General features: G+C 38.5%; 1 protein-coding gene across 7 annotated transcripts in view; it reads right to left on the minus strand.

Annotated features, from left to right (window-relative positions):
* The window catches only part of ABLIM2 (actin binding LIM protein family member 2), a 127,576-nt gene that overhangs the window by 16,175 nt on the left and 90,501 nt on the right, over positions 1–20,900 (minus strand). For 5 of the 7 annotated variants that reach the window (XM_053941025.1, XM_053941030.1, XM_053941024.1 and 2 more), the window contains 7 exons: positions 18,242–18,362; positions 16,432–16,530; positions 10,953–11,054; positions 9,584–9,637; positions 6,088–6,140; positions 5,362–5,485; positions 1,112–1,170 (listed from right to left, as the gene is read on the minus strand). In XM_053941025.1, the coding sequence (XP_053797000.1) occupies positions 1,112–1,170; positions 5,362–5,485; positions 6,088–6,140; positions 9,584–9,637; positions 10,953–11,054; positions 16,432–16,530; positions 18,242–18,362 (612 nt within the window). The remainder of the gene's footprint in view (positions 1–1,111; positions 1,171–5,361; positions 5,486–6,087; positions 6,141–9,583; positions 9,638–10,952; positions 11,055–16,431; positions 16,531–18,241; positions 18,363–20,900) is intronic. The other 2 variants (XM_053941029.1, XM_053941028.1) reach the window with 1 other exon arrangement.

Raw genomic sequence — 20,900 nt, forward strand, 5'->3', positions numbered from 1 at the left:
AACCCCTCTTGACTCATAGGTGGGATTAGTTTTATACAGACCCTTTTAAATTCCTAAATATTATTCAACAAAATTTCAGTGTAATTCCTTTCTTCAGAGAAGAATTCAAGAAACCAGGGATTGAAGCAACACAGACATAATTAGTCCTGTAATATTAACTCAAAGGGATGGACATTTCAGCAGCTAAATGGAAAAATCCATTTAGCTACTCCTTGATAATTTCCATCTTGTAGCTCCTTCCAAATGACTCTCAGTTTGACTCTTGTCTGGGGAGGTTTAACCCTCCTCATGTGCTTTTGCAGGTCTCACATCTTTGGAGAAAGAAGGGAATTTGAACAAGGTCCTCTCCATGCAATTTGGACACAAATCAATTCTTCAAAAGGTAGGTGCACATGCATCTATGTATTGCTCATTACTGTAAACCATAGTGTATTTTCACCTAATAGTATAAGCCATGAACTGAGAATCCATAATGCTAGATGCCAGAGAGAGTGAGGCCACATTGTCAAAGCTTCCTTTTTATTAAAGACTAATAAAAATTGCAAAAAAGGATTAAAAAAAATAACTCCTTGTCTGTTCTGATCATAATTTTGTTAGACAATTTTCTTTCTAGATTGCTGCTTGTCATTCAATCTTCATTGATCCCTCCCTGCTTTAAAAGTACAATGGCTGTGTGTGAATTCACACACCACACACAGGCACACATTCACACGAGAAAAAACAAAACAGATGGTTCAAGGAAAGCAATGGATGTGAGCTGTTCCACCTTTGCTCTAAGATCATTACTTGCCTAATTACAGGCCTGTCTTTATCATTAATTCAAGCTATCCTATGATTAATATGTGCAGCCTGTACATTTTAGATCTTTGTTTTGGGAGGAGAATCAAGATTCCCAATGTTCACAATGCACACAATTAAAAGGAGAAGCCTCAATCAGTCTTACTCTTGCAGAGAGACAAACTGTAACCCACCTAGGGAATGAATCTGTCAGACAGGGCTGGCAGCCAAAACACCTTTGAAGTGTTATTACTGTGCAGATTCTCAACTAGTTACTGAGTTGTCTATTTATGAGATCTTATTTCCTGAAGAATGTATTTAAATGTGTACCTACCTGATGTAAGCCATTCTTTCCATAGCCAGGTAGAGAAGCAGACTTAGAATACGGAAATCCTGTAAAAAGACATAATATATAGCTAAATCTTTCACAGCCTACTAAAACAGGGAATCCAAGAAAACATCCAGAAACAGCAATTACAAGATCAATGCAAATATTCTATCAATGAGATGAAATATAACTGACCTAGGCTCATCTTTTCTCCATATTTCATGCACATGAACATGTGTAACAATATCTAGAACATCAGCATGCTGGGGCACCATGTGGAGGGAGTTGTGGGGCTTACATTATGGAAGCCTCATGCACCTACATGATGCAAAGTTTGAGATTTGAGAGATTGTGAAATCTCTGCCTTCCAGATTGGTGTTAAATCGTAACATGAAATTGGGATTAAAGGGATTTAGATCATCACTTCTGAATGTGCTATATGAGTTCTGGGTTATGGTTTTGTTTCTTAAAAAAGATGGTTTGATACCCTACCACTTAAAAAAAAAGTAAAAACTTTTTTTCCCCCTTTCTATAAAACTTCTCTTGGAAAAAAAAAAAAAAGCAAAAATGAAGATACAGCAGTGGATAAAGTAAATCCGCCAGAGTATATACACCGAAGTGAAAAAACTGGAGAAAACTGGCAAAGTGGTGTTACTACAAATAAATGATGTAACGCAGTGATGAAACTGTGTAGTTTTTGTAAGACAACTGAAATGCCTTAATTTTAGTATTAAGATTCTAATAAGAAAGTTTAAAAGTTAAGCAATAGAAGAACAAACACATATATAATAAACATTCCTGATTCCAGTACAGGACATTATGTAAAACTGATGCAAAGTGTTACAGAAGTCAGCTCAAAGAACTGAATGTACAATACTTCTTTCTGTCAAAATTGTTAGCAGTCTGTGTCCAAAGAGGAATGCAGGGAGGGAATCCAGACCCCACTGGATTAATAAATACCCTAAGGAGATTATTAGGAATGAGCATACTGAAAGAAAAAGCAAAAGATGGATCAGCAGAGAGCTCAAAATATGCTGAGATAAACTGAAAACTGCCAGAAGTCAAGCTGAGTTAAACACTGAAAATGATATTAAAACAAATAGCAAAAGTTTCTCCAGCTATCCAAATAAAAAGAGAACAAGGAAAGAAGAAATGGAATCACTGGGAGTTGCACTGTGTCAGTACTCAGCACTCAGCAAAGGTGAAAGACAACCCAGGTAGGGCTTGAGCACTGAAGGAGTATTTCATCCATGGAACAGAAAGTGCAGTACTGAGCAAGGATGAAAAGCTAAGGGTATGCCAGTGAATCACTGTCATGATGGAAAAAAAATTCAAAGCACTTAATGTACTTAAACAGGGAGCAACAGGCTCACACTGAATTGCAAGCCAAATACTTCCTACCATCAGAGAAGGGCAACTACAGTTTTTTATATTTAACAGAGGAAAAAAATAACAAAACAAAAACCTTATAATTGCCTGTTATGTGAATGGTAGTGCCACCAGAGAGAAGAGTAAAATAATACCAATGTGACAGAATGCCTGTATCTGCAACAAAGCTGTCATCTCTGCTCCTGCCTGGAAAAAGCTGCTATGTCGGACATCAGTGTGCAGATCAATCTCTCGGCCTTTTGGCTCCAGATAAGACGGGCGAGTGAGGTTTGTTCCGTCCCTAAACAATACTCGGTCACCGAGGAACACTGCCCCAAGGTAAAGACGCGTGAGGAACAGAGCCAGCCAGGCGCGGAGCTGCCCCGGAGCTGCCCCGGAGCTGCCGGGCCGAGCCGCGCCCGCGGCGCCGGCGACACCGTGTGGCCGCCCGGAGAAGCGGAGCGCAGAGCTGCGCCGGAACGGCCCGAAAGGCAGCACCGAGAGCCGCTGATCCGGCAACCTCCCCCTCTGATCAGACACTGTCTGAACATCAGCTACCCTCTGCATGGGTATGGCTCCTGCTTTGTCCACCTCTCAGTACATCACGGACACATCAACAGCAAGGGGTACATGCCTTCCTGGATGCCTGCTTTCCCAAATACACAACACTTAAAATCATTAATTATGGAAAATGTTTAACTATTAAACATATACAGAACTATTACATATACAGAACAACTATTAACTATTACATATACAGAAACAAGACCCATTTTCACAGGTGGATGTAAGGAGATACAAGCTCCACTCTTGCCTGTTGATTGCACAAGCCTCACACTGATGTGCTGTGCTGTTAGTTGTGTTCTTCTGGGCATTTAAGTAATGTAGCAAAATTTCTTCTAGAGCAAAACAATCCTTCTCTGGTTTGCTCAGAGGCTGGACAGAAAAATGAATGGCTTTTTGCTCAGTACATCTGGAAACATCACCACCAATTCACAGCCTGCTAACTCCCTCTACTCTGCATGTAACCACTTGGCACGGAACCTATGCCTCACAAGTGTATTTTCTTTGATAGTCACTGACTATGCCACAGAGATGGGATTGAAAGCCAGAGTTCTCAAGCAGAAGAGCAAGAGGTAGAGATGCTACTCTTCTGTGGCCAGTGGGGGACATATGACAGACTATAAATATTCAGAGCTAAATAGGGAAACATTGAATAGAGAAGGAATTACTTCGGATGTCCACAGATATTAAAACAGTCAGGTAAGTGAATAAAAGCATAAGGAAAAGTGTAAATTTCAAGAAGATAAAACTTCCTCAATGTCATTTCCGTGTAGCTGCTAATTGGGTAATGGAGTCAACTTTCATGAGGGACAGAGAAATGCTGATAAAAAACAATGGAAAATGAACTACAGAACCTGTATTCAAACAAATGTGATATTGACCCTGACACAGAGGTGTTAATTATCTATTCCATTTATAGTTTTAATAGTTCCACCTTCCCAAGATAATCAAAAATATGAAAGAAGTGCTAGTATAGCAGAGTGACAGGTGTAGCAACATTCTCAGGGGAAAAAATGAGCACCATATGTTGTTCCTGTATAACACTTCTTAGTGTGCTACATATTTCTCCCTGCTTAAAATCTGCACTTCAGGACTGGTCTCTCAAAACATGTGTAGAAGAGCATCAGATCTACTCCATAAAGCTTCCAGACATACCCCACGTATGTATGACAATGAAAGGTTTCAAAGGTGCTCGTTCGTGGGCAACGATTTACAGATGCTAAGCATGTGAGGTGGTCAGACTTGGTTTCCCCTGCACAGGGAATCCTGCAATACACCTTAAGCACATGTTTGTGATTTCTAGTGAGGATTTAGTTATCAAATTCCTTAAAGCTAGACCAGTGAGACTGATGATCTAAAATAAGTTTTCTTCTTTATCTTGTTACAGACTTTGTAGCATCTGTTTTCCCTCTTCCTTGCATAGCTAAGCCATAATTTCCTTAATATAAGTTGATGGAACCAACTATCACATTACCAAAATGCCCACAACACTGACATCCTAGCCCTGCTGTCAGACATGCCTTGCATTGGGTGCATTCTTTTGGAAAACTGCTTCCCCAACTAGTTTACCCTGGATGACCTGCTACTGCTGCATGTTGTAAAGTGGAGGAGGCAAGAAGAGGAATGTCCCAGTTATTTCTTAAAATTCATTAAACTTATTTTTTGTCATGTATGTAACTTAAAAGTAAAACTCAGGCCCAATAGTAATGCTTGCTAGACTTGCTGAAATGTGTAATAAGAAATGTGTAGAACAATTTTTTGGTACTGACAGCTAGCATGGGCATATGTTCTCCAGGCCAGTATTCAGTTACAAAATTATTCCCTTTTCCACCTGGAATATTTCTGTGACCTTATAATTGTGAGTGATAAAAAAAAATGCCTAAGTTAATCTCTGGAGCAAGGAAATCTTTATGTGTATCATGATAGAGAAGAAATGGCTCCATCAATATTCAAAATACATAGTTTGTGTCAAGGACTAATTAGCACAAATGAAAAATCTGCTTGATACTGCCATCCTGTCTACTGAAAACAGGTCTCATATAATAAATGGGCACTTTTATGAGGCGTGGGTTTTTGTGGTAAGGCATCTCTGCTCTCCAAAGGGACAACAGTTCATTTACACAGGCAATGCTGCTCCTTTCACGAATACAAATCTATAGTTTCATCATCAAACTGAACGCTCACAAGCCACGGCAGAACAAACTGACAAATGGGTGTAATTCTGGCAGAGCAGAAGCACAAAGGCAGCCAGGGAGCTGTGTGGCTGGGGCTGCAGCAGGACCCCCCTCCTGTGCCCAGCAGCGCGGGGTGGGCGCAGCACTCACGGGAGTATTGGGCGGCCGTGCCCTCCTGCGCCCCGGCAGCGAGGGACAGCGACCGCGTCTCCGAATCCGGGGAGTTGGTTCTGGTGTCCATATCCCCTTTCAGGATCAGCCAGCTGGTCTTCAGCTGCAGAGAGGAAAAGCCTGTTGTAAGATACCGGATTTAACACCTGGAGGCACTTCTCCTACCTCGGCTGTCTCACATGCCTTGCGAACCGCTTGTCTGCTCACTGCAGCTTGTACCATCCTTTACCAAATTATAAAAGCTGACTGTATGGTGAATTAGACATCACAGCTACCAGAAACTTTCAATTTTTAGCTGCACTGAGGATAGTTTCTCTGTTCATGAAGCTACCCACTGCGCCCCACTTTAGAAGGTGCCCTATGCCATTTTCTTATAATTAATCTGCTCTTGACATTTTTCTTCTAGGTTGATATGCATCCTGTGTGTGCAGGATTAGCTGAATCACCAACGCAGACATTGAGACCGAGTGAAAATCCATAGTTTATTGCTCTTAATCTCAATATCCCTACTTCTCTTTACTGCAGAATGTACATTCTAAACCCTTTGGGTGAGAGATTAAGCTTTTCTATGTCTTTTCGGAAAGATCTAAAAGTAGTAATGATTATTTCAATTATTTAAAAGAATACCTTTACATATGAATGTGTTTTAAAAACCAGTTTCTTCAAGAATGATTAATACTTCCTTTTGTTCTTTCTGATCATTACCTTCTTACTGTCCTGATCCAAGCTTCCATCCTCCCCTTCTGATCTTCTTGCTGCTGTAAAATTAAATTAATTTAAAAAATTTTAATAGAATGCATCTTATTTTTTATCTTCTGTTTTGACTGTAGTTATGTTCCAAATATTTTTAAGAGGGGGAGAAAAATCAGGTTAAAAAACAGAGTGGGACAGAAAATTTGATGTGTGGTTTCACATAATTAATCAAAGTAATTTTGAAATTATTATAGTAATACTCATCCTTCATGTATACAGTGAATTTAGAGAATCTATTCCTGCTGGATTTTGAACCTTTATTTTCGGGAAGAAACTACTTTTGGGAATGATTGGTGGGAAAAAGAATTGTACATCATAACTTAGGGATAAATTTCTATGGCCACCACTCACAGGGAAGCCACTTCCCCCTTCTGTGTTACAATGACCATGAAAGGACAAGCAGTCACACAGATATTTTGTAGTCAGCACACCTGGGTCTCCTGGGATCCCAAAGAGGACAGACAATCATAGTAAAGAAAATTATAAACAAACTTGGCATTGCCTCTTTATAAAATATGCAAAAGAGATTGTGTTGTCAGACTCTAAAATTCAAAATTCTCGACCAACCAATTTTTATGACTGCATTTTCCTCTTCTGCCCATACTGTACTCTTAAAGAATGTTTCCCAAAAAAAAGTTGATGTTTTACCACGGGTTATTTCCTTGTTACTTTTCAACTTGCTGAGAAGAAAACTGAAAGCCTAAAAGCTCTTCATTAGATAGTTCCCAACCCTTGAATGTGTTTTTCCTTGTCTTTTATTTCCCAGGATATTGTTCCAGACACCGAGTTACACTCAAGAATCTTACAGAAAGCTTGGTGCCAAAGTTCACACAATTTCAGGTAAGTTCTTAAAATTTGAGCCCTACTTGCCTTTGTATCCCTCTGGGTAGTTTGGGGAGAGTTTTAATGGTGCAAAACTGGAGTAATGGAAGGGCAGAGCATAACTTTAAGCCCGTGAGAAATGTATGTGACAAGGGGTTGTCTGCAATGCCTGAGAAAAATGGCCCCGTGCAATGCAATGTAGACAGAAAATGTAATTATTATTAAGAGAAAGAGTACGATAATACAAAAGTTAAAGCTCAGATGAGCTTCTTAGAGACAGAGATTAAATTGCACCATTAGAAGTGTTGAAAAACTCCCAGCAAGTTGGGAAAATCTCTGCCCTCTCCAGTTCCCCAGCCATCATGTCTGTAGAGGATCTGCCCTGTGTCTAAACAACACAGGTGAAAGGCCATCACCAAAAGTATTTCAGTGTTATTCTGATGCAATTTCTGCTGCCATTGTACAGCTCACATCCAGACCTTAACTGGTTTTGCTGAGGAGGTGGTAGCTAAAAAATTACAAATTGCCATAAGGAAAATATCTGTAGGTTAGAGGTGAAAAACTGGAACTGTAGAGGGTTTGGCTGCTTCCTCCCACTTCAATTTAGTGTGGGAATAAAAAAAAAAAGCTGGGTTAGAAAACATGAACAGCATTATGAAAAAGGTTTTCACAGTTATCTCATAGCATCCTGACAAGGGTATTTTCCCAAGATGGCAAGCTGCTTCTCTGAGGAATAAAATAGGAAGGAATATTCGAATATGACAGATGATGAATAAAGCCCCTACACTGCAAGAAGGGCTTAAACCTGGTTCGCAGATATTTTGGGAGCACAATCTAAACTGCAAATCAACAAGTTATTCCAGGTTACGTGTACAGATCTTGCTCCCATTACATCAGAAATTTGTATAGAGGATCTGATGTGTTTTTGTAAATTTTATTTTTGTTTCAAGACAAAAATTTTGATGTTTTCAAAGGAAAAACACCCCATGCTTGATTCAAGATTTCTATTCAGAAATTTCAAAAAAGTTCCACCAGATCTTGAAAGCATCTGACTTCAAAGAGATGCAGAGGATTCACAGCCAAAATCAGCGAGGGCCATGAAGGCCAGCCCCTCCCAAGCTCCTGAGAAGGCTTCAAATAACACAGTGCTGGCAGATAAATCTAAGTGCCCTGAATTTCATCAGTACTGAGCATTAGCTTCACCACTACAAGGGATACTCGGTTCTGCCATGAATCCCAATGTGATTTCAAAACTTTTTAGTAACTTTGAATGATCAAATATTTCTAAAACACAAACATACAAACACAACCATGCAGGCTCCTACACTCCCAGCTCTGAGTCTGATCTCTTGCATGTTCCATTCTTCCACCACCTTTTTCTCATTCTGGAATTGGTTGTTTATAACAGAAACACAGAAGCTGTAGCTACAGCAAATCTGTTGGATGCTGATGTAACTAAAACTATTTAAACCGAATGTTTTGGAAGAGCTTCTTGCACTTCTTGTTTTAAAGAACATTTTTGTGCTTGTTTGTTCAAACTTGGTCTCTTCAACAAAGGAATGTTCTCTGGCTCCTTTTCACTATGAATTAGTTTGGTGTCCCATTAGCTTAAGGAGCTGAATCATCTGCTGCTTATGTGTTCATGCTTTAGTTGCAAGTCCTTCCAGAACAAAAGATAAGTATTTTTAAATTTGATTTTCATTTGTATTATTTTTACTGGAAGGAGAGTTTATTGATTTTTGTTGTTGTTTCTGGATTTTATGTTTTTTGGGGATTTTTTAGTTACAGTAAATTATGTTTTGCCCTCTGGTAGGAAAAAAAAAAGTATTTTCAACACAATCTTTCAAAACATCTATAATGTAGAAAAGAAAGTTTAAAACATATATTCTTGTTAACTTAATGAGATTGCTGACTTGCTAGTTTAATTCTTGCTCACTTCAGTGATTACGAGACAACTCCATACAGCAGTGCAAAACTGACATAATCCAGACTTTGACAGACAGCAACTGATATAAAAATGCCCAGCCTGCAAATATAAAGCTGTTGCTTAGAATCCTCTTTGCAAAACAAATGTATCTATAAAATTTAATTACACAGCCAGGACACAGGATATCAGAGTCCTATCATCAGCTTCTGTAAATGAGTGAAACTATTCTGACTTACACTAGATGGTTGTTACTTTGCATTTGTTCATGATTTTTCCAAACTGCATTATAATAATCAACTTTTTAAACTGTCTTTTCTTTTTTTGTTTTTGCTCAGCCTGAGAAGTTGCATCTAAGGTTTTATATTGAGGAGCAGGCACAGAAGGGCAGGACAGGGCAAACAGGGCGTGGAACTGCACTCAGGGTGTAGCACAGCAGTTTATGTGGCACTCATTATCAGCTCTGAATCATCACAACGTATCAAAATACCAGTATCTCAGCTTTGGAGCACTCACTGTATACTTGGACATCATGTTATACAAAATACTATTTAATTTTCATGTTACTTTTTCTCCTTTTATATTTGAGGTTGTAGGGACATAATGAAATGCAAAGACTACAGCAAACGAATTTGGGAGTCAATACACATTTTTTTGCAAAGACACATAGATAAAACTGCAACAGAGAAAAGCAGACTGTACCATGCTGTTTGTAGATAGGAGGTTTCCTATAGATGTTATCTTTTACGCCAGTGTCTGGGGAAAAGGAAAGAGAAAGGAAAGAATGAAAGAGTAAGCAAGCAGTTCAGACCACGCTGCTCTTGTCTCCTCTCAGCAACAGTAACAATGCAAAAACTTCAGCTAAGACTATGCATTCAATCTGTGCTTTGCCATTCACTGGTGATTAAAAGAGAATGGAACTTTATCCATCATAAGCTGAAAACCTTTATACCTACCTATGCAACCTAATCCCCCCATAGTCCCTCAAAATGCTCTAAGACAACTTGAGTGGCATCCCTTTGGTGATGTGTAGGTGGTATCTGCACTACCAGTATATACTTCATTATCAGCAAAAAAGAAACTGGCACACTTGCCACTATTGAAAATTCATACAGGAATACAACAGACTACTACAACTGTCACACCTGGAAAAGAATTTTCTCCATTATTTATAAATAACGTGTACATGTTCAGGTATGAATGTTTATACTGGAAATACAAACTGTTCTTTTAGGAAATCCCATAATTTGTCTTTACTTTGAATTGTATAGCTAACTTGGCCTTCCAGGAATTTTCTGGAAGCACTCAGAGCCACACTCCAGGGTTCCCATATCACATTGTACAGACATCAGATTTATTCAGTACTGTGAACCTGAGCAGATAGAATTCCTAATTGTGGTCTGTTTACAGAAACATTAACCACAGAAGCTAAATGTGAATAAAAAAAAGGAATACAGTGAGAAGGTAGATGTGTTTAGCAGTCAGAAAGCTAAATGGTGTGGATTTAAGTTTAATGTGCTTTTTAACTGAACTTGAAAACAGTAGAGTACATATACAAAGACTGCCACAATGAGCCTCCTGCAGTTCTGAAGTCTTCCAGCTTCTTTTAAAAGTTTATGTTACTATTACTTAAATTCAGATAATAGAATGATAAGAAAAAAAACCCAAATAACAAAAACCCCTTCAGTCATTCCTCCTGCACACAAATTCAATATATCTATGCAGTTATGGCACTATAAATCACAGGATCTTAAAAACATTAAGGCTCTAAAAGACCTCTAAGATCATCTAGATCAGCCACTAACCCAGCACTGCTGCAACTTTGTACTACTCTTGGTAACATTTTTCATTCTGTTCTTTCTGTAAAGCAATTTTTTTAACATATAGGTACATGAGCACACAGCTTTCTTTTATTTTTGAGATGAAGTTTAACAACAGATATTCACTTAGCAGACATTTTCTCTTTCTACACTTTGAAATTCACAAATCAATGCCAAAAAAAAATTACATTCAGAAGAGAACAAACAGGTGCTAGAAATTGAAGATCAAAAGCTAAGCAGTCAATGCCTACCTGGAATATGGAAATGCCTAGGAGCCTGCTGATAGACAGAAGGTGAAGATTTGCTGTCAGAGTACATGGATAAGCTTGGAGTGCTCCGACCACTTTCACTGCCTCCAAGGGGAAGAGCAAAGAAAGCAGATAAAAGAAAAATGGAAAGCAAAGTAGAGTATTTCAAGCATAAAAGCTTGTTCAGAATGACTTGTTAATCCAACAGTTTTAAATATATGTTTTTGTAAAACCCATTCTTTTTCAGCATAGTATATTGGCTCAGACTCCAAACACCTCATCAAAAATTACTATCTCATAGATATCAGATTAAGATGCCCTACTTTGAAGTGAAAACTTCTCTTTTAATGATGCTTTAAAAAAGAAAATCAAAGGATAAAACATCCAGAATCTCGCAATGTGGTTTGCATAGCCTTAACTGAATAATCTACTGATCAAGTGTTTTAAAAAATTAATGCTATGGCTCGTAGCCTGCCCCTGAAATTAGTAATACATAATTCAGTAGTGTTTAAATTATCTCAAAGCAGGACTAGACCAAAATATAAACATTATGGTTAAGTCAAAAAATCCTGCATATATCAGTGACAAAAAGAGATGTTGAAATTTGGCTTTCAATTGCAAACTTTTCCCACAGGTAACATGCCACAGCCTTTTTATGCAAACAAGGTTGGATTATCAAGTCATGGATCTATAATGCCATAGTCACTTCACCAGATTTCAAGATACACATAGGTTTTTCCATATTCATTTTCCCACTTGTTTTTTCAAATGTTTATTAGGTGCCATTCATCTCCTCTTGGCTTATTTCCCTGAAGCACACTCTATGGCATTATAGCGCTGCTTGGCAAACAAAAAAGTAAAGCTCTACTTTTTTGGGACTTGTAAAATCCTTTTAGTTTACAGCACTGTTAAGCAACTGGAAGCAAACATGACATTTATTCTTACATCAAACGATTGTTAATTTGCTGTTATTGTTTTAGTGTGGATGAAGCACAAATTTAATGGCTAGTAATGATGATGGTGTAGCAAGTTTCTCTGGGGTAAAGAAAGTGCAGCAGCTCAGGGCATTAGATCTGCCTTCATGAAGGGGATGTTTCATAACCACAGAGCTACTGGGTTACCAGAGCTGTCACGGCCATGCCCGTGGAGGTGGTCTCTGCTGACACACAGTGGGTGCATGGCCATCCCACTGTCACCAAAGCCAGCCTTGCCATGCACCACTGAGGTCAAGGGGACAGTGCCACCGAGCTCAGTGGGAGCAGAGACAGGACAGACGAGGTCAGAGGAGCGTGCTGTGTTATCTCATCACAATACACTAACTAATCCATCCTAAATTTTGCGTTTGTAGTGTTCACAGTAGACCAAAAATTGTAACTCAAAAGCTATTCAGCTGTGACCACTCTGTGACTTCTTGTTGAAAGTGTGTAATCTGGGATGTTGAGAGATTGAAATCCCAACTACAGGTGCTGATAGCCTATGGTCCTTCCAAAATGTTTGAAAAAAAAATGGAATTACTAAAAATCTGCTGCATCACCACAAGCTTGCAGGCATGTAGTCCTCAGACAAGAAACCAGATGGTTATTCAGTTTCTTGATTCCCACTTTGCCCTTGGAAGGAAAAAAGTGGGGACAGGTTTCCACTCCACATTTATGAATTCCCTCTTTCTTTGCTGCTTGCTGCCCACATTCCTGCCTATCCCTATTAAATAGAAGAAGCCTCCATGTCACTAGTAGATACTTAGTAAAATAAGGTCCATTACACCTCCAAAATTCTTAAAAATTCTGTAATGTCCTTCACTCAAATGAGATATTGTTATTGGAGTTATCTAATTTAAATAGAAAATTAAAGTTCTCAAGCAGTTTCCACAGTGTATTGATTCCTCATTTACTTAAAAATTAGCATATTATTAAAATGTCTACTCATATATGATCTGCATGAATAATCACTTCATTGAGCAGCGACCCAAGGTGCTGGTTTGGTACACACACAGAAAGTCATTCTTCAGTGATAGGGTAGAGTGTCAGCAAGGAAATAGGAGGAAGCATTAATTATGAGGAATAAACTTGTAGGAACACAAGATATGAGTGCAAGTACCAGGGGACAGGGAAACTAAAAATTGCTCAGTGCAAGGATCATCTGTGTGGAGCAGTTTGCAAAGCCATCACCTCTAACTTGCTCAAAATGAAAGAATTAAGGATGAAATTATGGAAAAGGTTCTTCTTGGACTCCACTCATACAAACTGATGCCCATTTGAACTTTAATTCTGCCACTGCTTCAGATAAGCATGTGAGTAGTTGTATTTCACATTTTGCATACGAAAGTAAGTGTTTAATAATAAAGCAAACTGAAGACCCATGTAGAAAGTTAATGAGTAAGAACTACAGACAGCCACTTAAGCTAGGCTATAATTTAAATCTCTGAAATGAGACTTTGCCAATAAACTATCTCTTTCAAGGTTTGCCTAGTATAGACTGAAGAAGAACTTCAAATAAATTCTCAGAGAAAAGACAACTATCAGAGAGAGCAATTTTTCAAACTTTTGGGTTTGCCTTCTGCCATAAGCAGCCACAGGCTGTGATCTTCTCTACTGATCAGTGAAAAGCAAAAAACCAGAATCCTGAACTCTTCCCTGGATGTTGTTTAACTTGGAAAGAATCTGGGAAGGCTTACTTTGAACTTGAGTATAAACCACAAAACTTCCTTGTGTCTTCTGGCTGCTGACAGGGCAGGTTGTACTTTTAACCCTGTGTGTGTAGAGCCAACTGACTCCATGCTCCATTGGCAAAGCACTGTCTGGAGAAGTATAATATTGGTAATATCTCCTACTTAGTCAGCTTTTATCTTATCTGTGAGGATGGGAAATTTTATAATAAGTTACAGTAAGAGCTATCTAAGTTCAGGACTGAAGAACAAACAAATGCCACTGGTTGAATGAGGGAGCTGTTTAAGCCTACTCACAAAACTGGGCCCTTTAATATCTCTGCCCATAGTGACTAAATTAGAAGAAGCTTTTTGAAGTTTGATGACTAATTCTTTTCAAGTTTTCAAAGCCAAAAAAAAAAAAAAAAGGGTTTTGGAAGCTGTGCTCCTGCACTAGAAAGGCAAGATAATTTCCACCATGTTTTAAGCAAACATTTTTTCAGCAGGGCTCAGCACACTCGAAGATTCATCACCTCAAGAGGAACTACTACACCAAGCATAGGTGCTTGGAATATCACACATATCACTTGCAGTGGCATGAACTGTGAAGCTTTCTTGAAGTGAGGTTGTCACAGGACTTATTTTGAAGACAAAAACCCTTAAAAGAGCACAACCTTCAAATCATCTGCCTTCATAATAAATAACAGCTCATCCCATTACACTTCTTGGGAGCTAGACTGCAGAACACTGATGGAAGAACAAGAACTTAGTAATCATATTTGTCACTGGAAAAAATTATGAACCCTGTCATTATCAGGAAGAATATGAGGCAACCTCAGTGAAATCAAAAGGAAGATTTTGCTTGTCTTAATTTCCCTAGGGTAGTAATGTATCTGTCTACTGGAAGTGTAAAGAAATCTCTTTTATAACATATGTGGAGAGCTGGTTTTAAAAAGATTACTTCTAGTATAGTGCAGTGTATTATTTTTGGATCTTATAATTTTTTTTAAATAAGCAGGATCTCACTTTCTTAAAACTGAAGTGGGAACATTAAGGTTGGTCTGGATACAAACCAACTATTGCTACAATCCCACTCTTCCCACACTAACCACTTTGAAGAGAGAAAAAGAACACATCCACACCATCAAAAGGCTTCTAAAGATAAGGAAAAAACCACACTCTGGAACTCTGAATTCAGAGACCTTGAAGAGGATGAAGCAAATCTTCTGACTCATTTTGGACAGGGACATTTACTCAGTGTAAACCAGTGAATAATCTATTCAACCTTGGCAGGACTCAGGATTACCTACTTAGGAAAATTATAAAAAGGTTCACCTACCTCACAGGAACACTGTGAGGCACTGAAAGGTACTGCCTGCAAAATATTTTAGCTCCTTGATAAAAAAGTGCCTCAGAATTGCAAAATATTATAATTTTGATCACATTACTAAAAATTATTTGGGCACAAAGAGCTACCACTTGACGATTCCTTTATCCAAACAGCAGCACTTAATAATTTCTGCTGCTCTGTGAAACAGCAGGTAGCAGTGAGCAGAAACTCATTTGCACAGCAGTGCTGCCAAGCAACTGCCAATGGGACTTTGAGAAAGAGCTTTCCACGCACTGAAATCATGTGCTGCAGCACACCAAAGAAGTTTCTCTTATTCAGTACATTAGGTTGGATAGTACCATCCAAAATGAGAGGACAGATACAAAAACAGTTCAAGCAGTGCCTCAGAGAATAGCAGGGATTGTGTCAGCCTTTAAAGAAATGTGTGCGAGGCTGACTGCTTCCGGTTGTGGAAAGGAGCTTTGCAGGTAGCCTCTAAAACAACAACAAACAGTTTCATCTCATCAGTTCTTTCCTCCAAAATTTTCTCTCAAGGATCATATTTGGATGTTTCAAGCTTGATTCTGTTCCGGTTTATGTCCAGCTGACTTTGGGCAGCATCAGGGCCCAAAAAACATGCATTAGTTATTATTCCAAGGGCAATGACTACCTGCTATTCACTTGAATGTGCAAGTATGTCTCCTGCAGAGGGTCATTCCCTTTTCTTTACTGGTTACAACCTCAAGAAAAACAGTTTTACTTTATTAAATCAGAAAGTATATGAGAGTCAAGGAACAGGCATTGAAAGTTGATTGTTACTAGAGAAGACAGACTCAGGGGAAGACAAATGTGGTAGGTAAATGCCTTCTCTCTCAGACATTTACCAACTGACTAAAAAAAAGCCTTTGCCTGAAAAGTTCTTGGCATTCCTTAGCACTGTCTCGTCCACAACATGGAGGTTGCTAGAAGTTAATATCCACTGCAAAAAAACTAATGGCAAGGAGAACAAATTTAGTTACTGTTTTATAAGACATGGCACAGATTAAGTGATAATCAGTGCAGTTGCACTGATGTAACCAGCTGTCATAATTTTTGGCAATACTACAAATAATATGAAGAATATCTAAATGTAGGCTAAAAGGTTAGATAACTGATCATCCTATGCTGTATCAAATGTCTAAGCTTATTATACTATTTAGCATCACCAAAAAGGATAAAGGTATTTTAGAACGAACAGATTTTTAAATATTTCCCTTCCTCAGTTTCATTATAAAAGCTAATTCCTTCCCTCTACCCCTTTGAAAGACACTGAACACTCACTGAAAAAGCAAAAATAAAACACCCCATACCCACTCAGTTTGTAAAACTTACACAGTACATCAAGGAAGCATTTGCACAAAATTAAGACAAATTTTATCCAAGTGAAAGCCATGCTTGCACAGACATAAAAGTGAAACACAGCTGAATAAATCTACATTATCACAGCACGGTTTTGCATTCCTGGACCTTACCTTTGAAGAAAGGGATGTAATGATGTCTGAATGTAGATGTAAGGCTTGGGTGTTGGGGCAGGGAGATGCAGCTACTGGTACCAAGACTGTGAGTACCAGCTGGGGGCAACAGAGAGTAAGTGAAAATAAACTATTTAGTTCACTTACTGAAAGCCACAAATTACAATGCCATCCTTTTTTTTCCAGGAACATTTTCCTCCTGATGCTTAGAAAACATACAGTTTACATTTAAGTCTTCCTCTTTCTCCGGTTATTGCTAAAAACATGCCAGTGGCCACGCTATGGGGTCGGCCAAGGGACAGGGGCTTTCTGCAGCCAGAAGGGGCATCACCCAAAATGCCGGAATGCATCAGAAAATATTCCAGAAAAGGCACCACAAAAAGCATGGCTGCACTCAGGGGAAAACCTGCATATTAAAAAGCTGCAAGAGGGAATGAGAAATGCTTATAATGGATCTAATGAAATGAAATGGGAAGAGCCTTGTCTCTGCAGAGAACTGTGCCACAAGTGGGTCCAGTTCTCACTGTTGGTGCTGCACACTGGTAGGATTTAGTTCACAATGCACGGGGCATTCAAGTGCATGTCTAATTTAAGTATTTGAAGAAACATCCTGAAGTTATTTAAGCTCTGAAAGTTAGATATGCGATTAAATACTTTGAAAAATATTCTCAAGCCATCTCTGCTTTGCTGCAATAATGTCCTGATAACACAGTTTGCAGGATCAGTGCAATTATTAAAAATGGTGATTATGAAGATTATCTTCTAAATTTTAAAGCATTCAATTTTATTTGGAATTCCTTTTGTCTTTCCTCCTTGCTTTAACACTGTGCTAATAAGATGAGGTATGACAGCTACCAGACCTTCAGCAGAGATTAATGTCTCTCTAATTGATTATTTTATACTCCACCTCATTTCCATTTTGTCAAAAGACTTTGTTTAGTACAAATATTAAATTCCTGTAAAAAACTGTTTCTGTTACCTCTAAAATCTTCATTTCCCCTGGAAAGAGTAAGAACGTGCATATTTTCAAACTAGTTTAGAATTATAATGTATTCCCAAAGAAATTAAAAGACAACAACAACAAAAAAATAGAAATGCTTTGTGTTCTTCACCTAAATGATGGAGTAGAGAAAAAATACAATTAATTTTGAGCAATGTCACCAATTACTTCCAAGGATAAAACTCTGTACAGAGTCCAAATATGAAAGGGGTTTTGTAAAGTATTCCCATGCAAAGGTCAAAAGGAGATGATCCCTCTTGTCTGTGTGACAAGAGCACCAACACAGCTGCTACTACAGCCCAAAACTGCAAAAAACACTCTGTAAACTTCTGAACTAAAGCAACTTGGCCTTTAAAATTCAGCCATCAGAATTAGTCATTCCTCCAGCTCTTACACTGTGGAGAGGGGACAAGAACCACGACCCTGTGGTACAAGAACGTAATACAAGGTCACTCAATCACCCTCTTGGCTTTGTGTGCATTCACTGCTACTGTGCCACACCTTGGAAGAACTGTGAATTGAGTGTGTATCTTCAGGCAGGATGAGACCAGGATTAAGTCCCTTAAACCCTCCTATCTTGTGTATACACGGAATCAATTTTTCGTAAATGCCTGGTTTTGTTTTCCTGGATGCACGTTCCTGAAGCAGTTGTTGCCTTTACTCCCCATGGAACTTGCTTTTCACGGTAAATAAATCACTGCAATGAACTGCTATTCCACCTTAAACCCCTGTCTGCTGAAGTCAATTCTACTTACAACATTACAAAGTAATGGAAAAATCTAGAGAATAAGTAAGGCTGCTTTGGATTACCTGGTCTGCTGTAATGCTGAGGAGAATGGGAGGTGGGGGTGTACCGACCATAGCCCAGGGAGCCAGCAGAGCTAGGACTTGATGTCCTGTACTGCTTGAAAGATCTGTCATCTTGGTCACCCTTAGAGGAAGAGAGGAAACACATGTTATTAGGGAAGAGAAGCAACTTCTCAAACAGGCAGAGTATGCCATCTCTGTGCTGTGTAGATGGGAGTTGCTGCCCTAAGATTCCATGCAGTCCTAATGAAATGGGGTGGCTTTCCGCACCTCCACCTGCAGAGTGACTGAAAGAGCTCTGCCAAGTACCAGAGAATGGTCATGGTGCCAGGAAAGTCAGCACAGACGTAAATTTGAAATTACAATTTAATTTGAAAAGAACTGTAAAGGTGTTGCTTCAGGACAGTGTAATTTCCTGAACAAATGAAAGTGGGTGGAAGATGAACTCAGGTCAACATGACAGTATTATGGTCACTTTGCACCCATATGAATAGATGCATAATGGTTGCAGACAACACAAAAATCAGCATTTGCTGGTTTCACTACATCATTAAACCGATTGTGTATAAATTGCCCAGTGTGACACACTGTAATATGGTCATTACCTAAGAAACCAAATATTAACACATTAGCATTAATACTGCACCATTGTGCAGAGCCATTCATACAATCCAATTCCCACAAAACCCTTGGCTTCAACCAGTTAAAACCATGTACACATCCTCCTGATTTTCATCAGCTACTGATTTTCAACAGCTTGTTAAACTGCAACTGCAATTTGCAAGTAGGGTCTTCTTAACAGCAAAACACTACTGAGTGAAATAGATGGGGAAGTGACTTTGTGTAAACTAGCTATAAAATCAAATTCAAATTTCCCCTGTTTTAAGACACGTGAGAACTGGCTTGAGTTAAGTTCATATTAGAACAAATCAATGTAACCTGCAGATGCTCTTTTATGGAAAGTCATACTTCAAAATTGCTTCCCCTCTCCTGTTCCAGTAGAAAAGCATGAAGATATCCTACACTGTGGCAGTGTCAAATGACAAATGTCGGCCACTTATCATGAATATGGGGATGCCTTTAGGCACCTGTGTGATTCCCACTAGATGATTCATCATTTAAACAAACCATATATCCTATTAGCCCTACCATCATCTCCCAAATTTCTATCAGAACAACTTAATTATGTCCATACATTCATCTTTAGATGAATTTGGCTTCTCTGGGACTATCCTTGACTCTACAGTGATGTACAATATTCTCACATCATCAGGTTTCTCCTGTGGACAAGATATGCTCTGTCCCTTCAACATCACCCCAGACCTACTAGCTACATTTTCAAAAGTGGAAAATCAGCTCAGTATAGTAGCCAGCAGTATTATTGTTTAACATCACATTAAAGCAAAGTAATTTTACAAAAAGCAAAGAACACCTGATGCCTTCCCAAGCGTGCAGTGTTCTGCAGGAATTCTGCCACCAACTCCTCTATGTCCAGCTTGAGATGCTTCATTCCCACTGTACCTACATTGTGCAATACCCACTCTAACCTTTGTGGAGAGAATTACAAGCAGTATTGCAATGGCTCTACAGAGTCTTGTAATGATATTTAAATAGCATATGAGTGTCAGCTAATGGTCTGTGATGTGTCCAACTGTATGACACAGTGGAATTCTCCCCTAACAAAAAATCCTTGCAACAAAACTGGTGACAAGTTTGCAGATGATGATGCCCGAGCACCTGATCACAGATTCCTTAAAAAGAGACAGCAAGCACAGAGAAGCTGGATAACATGGGAGTATACACAAATCATGGCAGTCCCAACCTCCACACCATTATCTCTTCTGTAAATTAAAACTGGCAGTTTAGTAACTGAATTTAAAGGATATTATTATAATCTTAAAAAACATCAAGTTTTTATATTGTTTCAGACCTTACCTTTGTGTACCTTATGTCTCTGCAAGGAACAGTCAACCTAGTCCATGTCACCAAATATTATACAAAACATGCTTTTATTTTTAAATTATCAAAAAAAAAATTCATCTCTACTGGTTAACTTCTCTGTTAACCAGTTATTAAAGCCCTTAATTCTCCATTATTACCAAAATTTTGCAGTGCATAATATTGCATAATGGAGAAATTAGCCAGACCCATGATATATAATTGAGTCACTATCTGGGAAATACATTAAATGCTTTCACTGCTTCCAAAGTTTTAAGGTGTTTCTTGAAACAATGACTAACTTAATTAATGCACATCAAAAAACACAGACCTAGAAGTTCAGGTATGTGCAGATGATTTAAAATTAGGTGCACACAAATAGTATAAGCAGTTTAACTATTTGTGGAATAAAAAAATGAGAAGAAAAAAAGAGGAGAAATCTATGCCAAGCACTAATTTGAATCAGCTCACACTGACAGCTTTAAATGTGAACATAAATCATATTTCCCAATATAATTTATTCAGTAGAGCTCGAAGAAGTGACCGCCATATTTATATATTTTTATATTTATTTTGGAAAGCAGAAACATGGATGACAGTGGAGACAGATGCATACAGAGGACAATCCAGAAGCAGAGCACATATTGAACACAAGTAACACTCTGAAAATCATAAATTATAAACCCCATGCACTGTAGAGGCAAGGGGTGAACCCCACATTTCA

Source organism: Vidua chalybeata, chromosome 4 (genome assembly GCF_026979565.1).
Source record: "Vidua chalybeata isolate OUT-0048 chromosome 4, bVidCha1 merged haplotype, whole genome shotgun sequence".
In the NCBI taxonomy this organism is placed as follows: domain Eukaryota; kingdom Metazoa; phylum Chordata; class Aves; order Passeriformes; family Viduidae; genus Vidua; species Vidua chalybeata.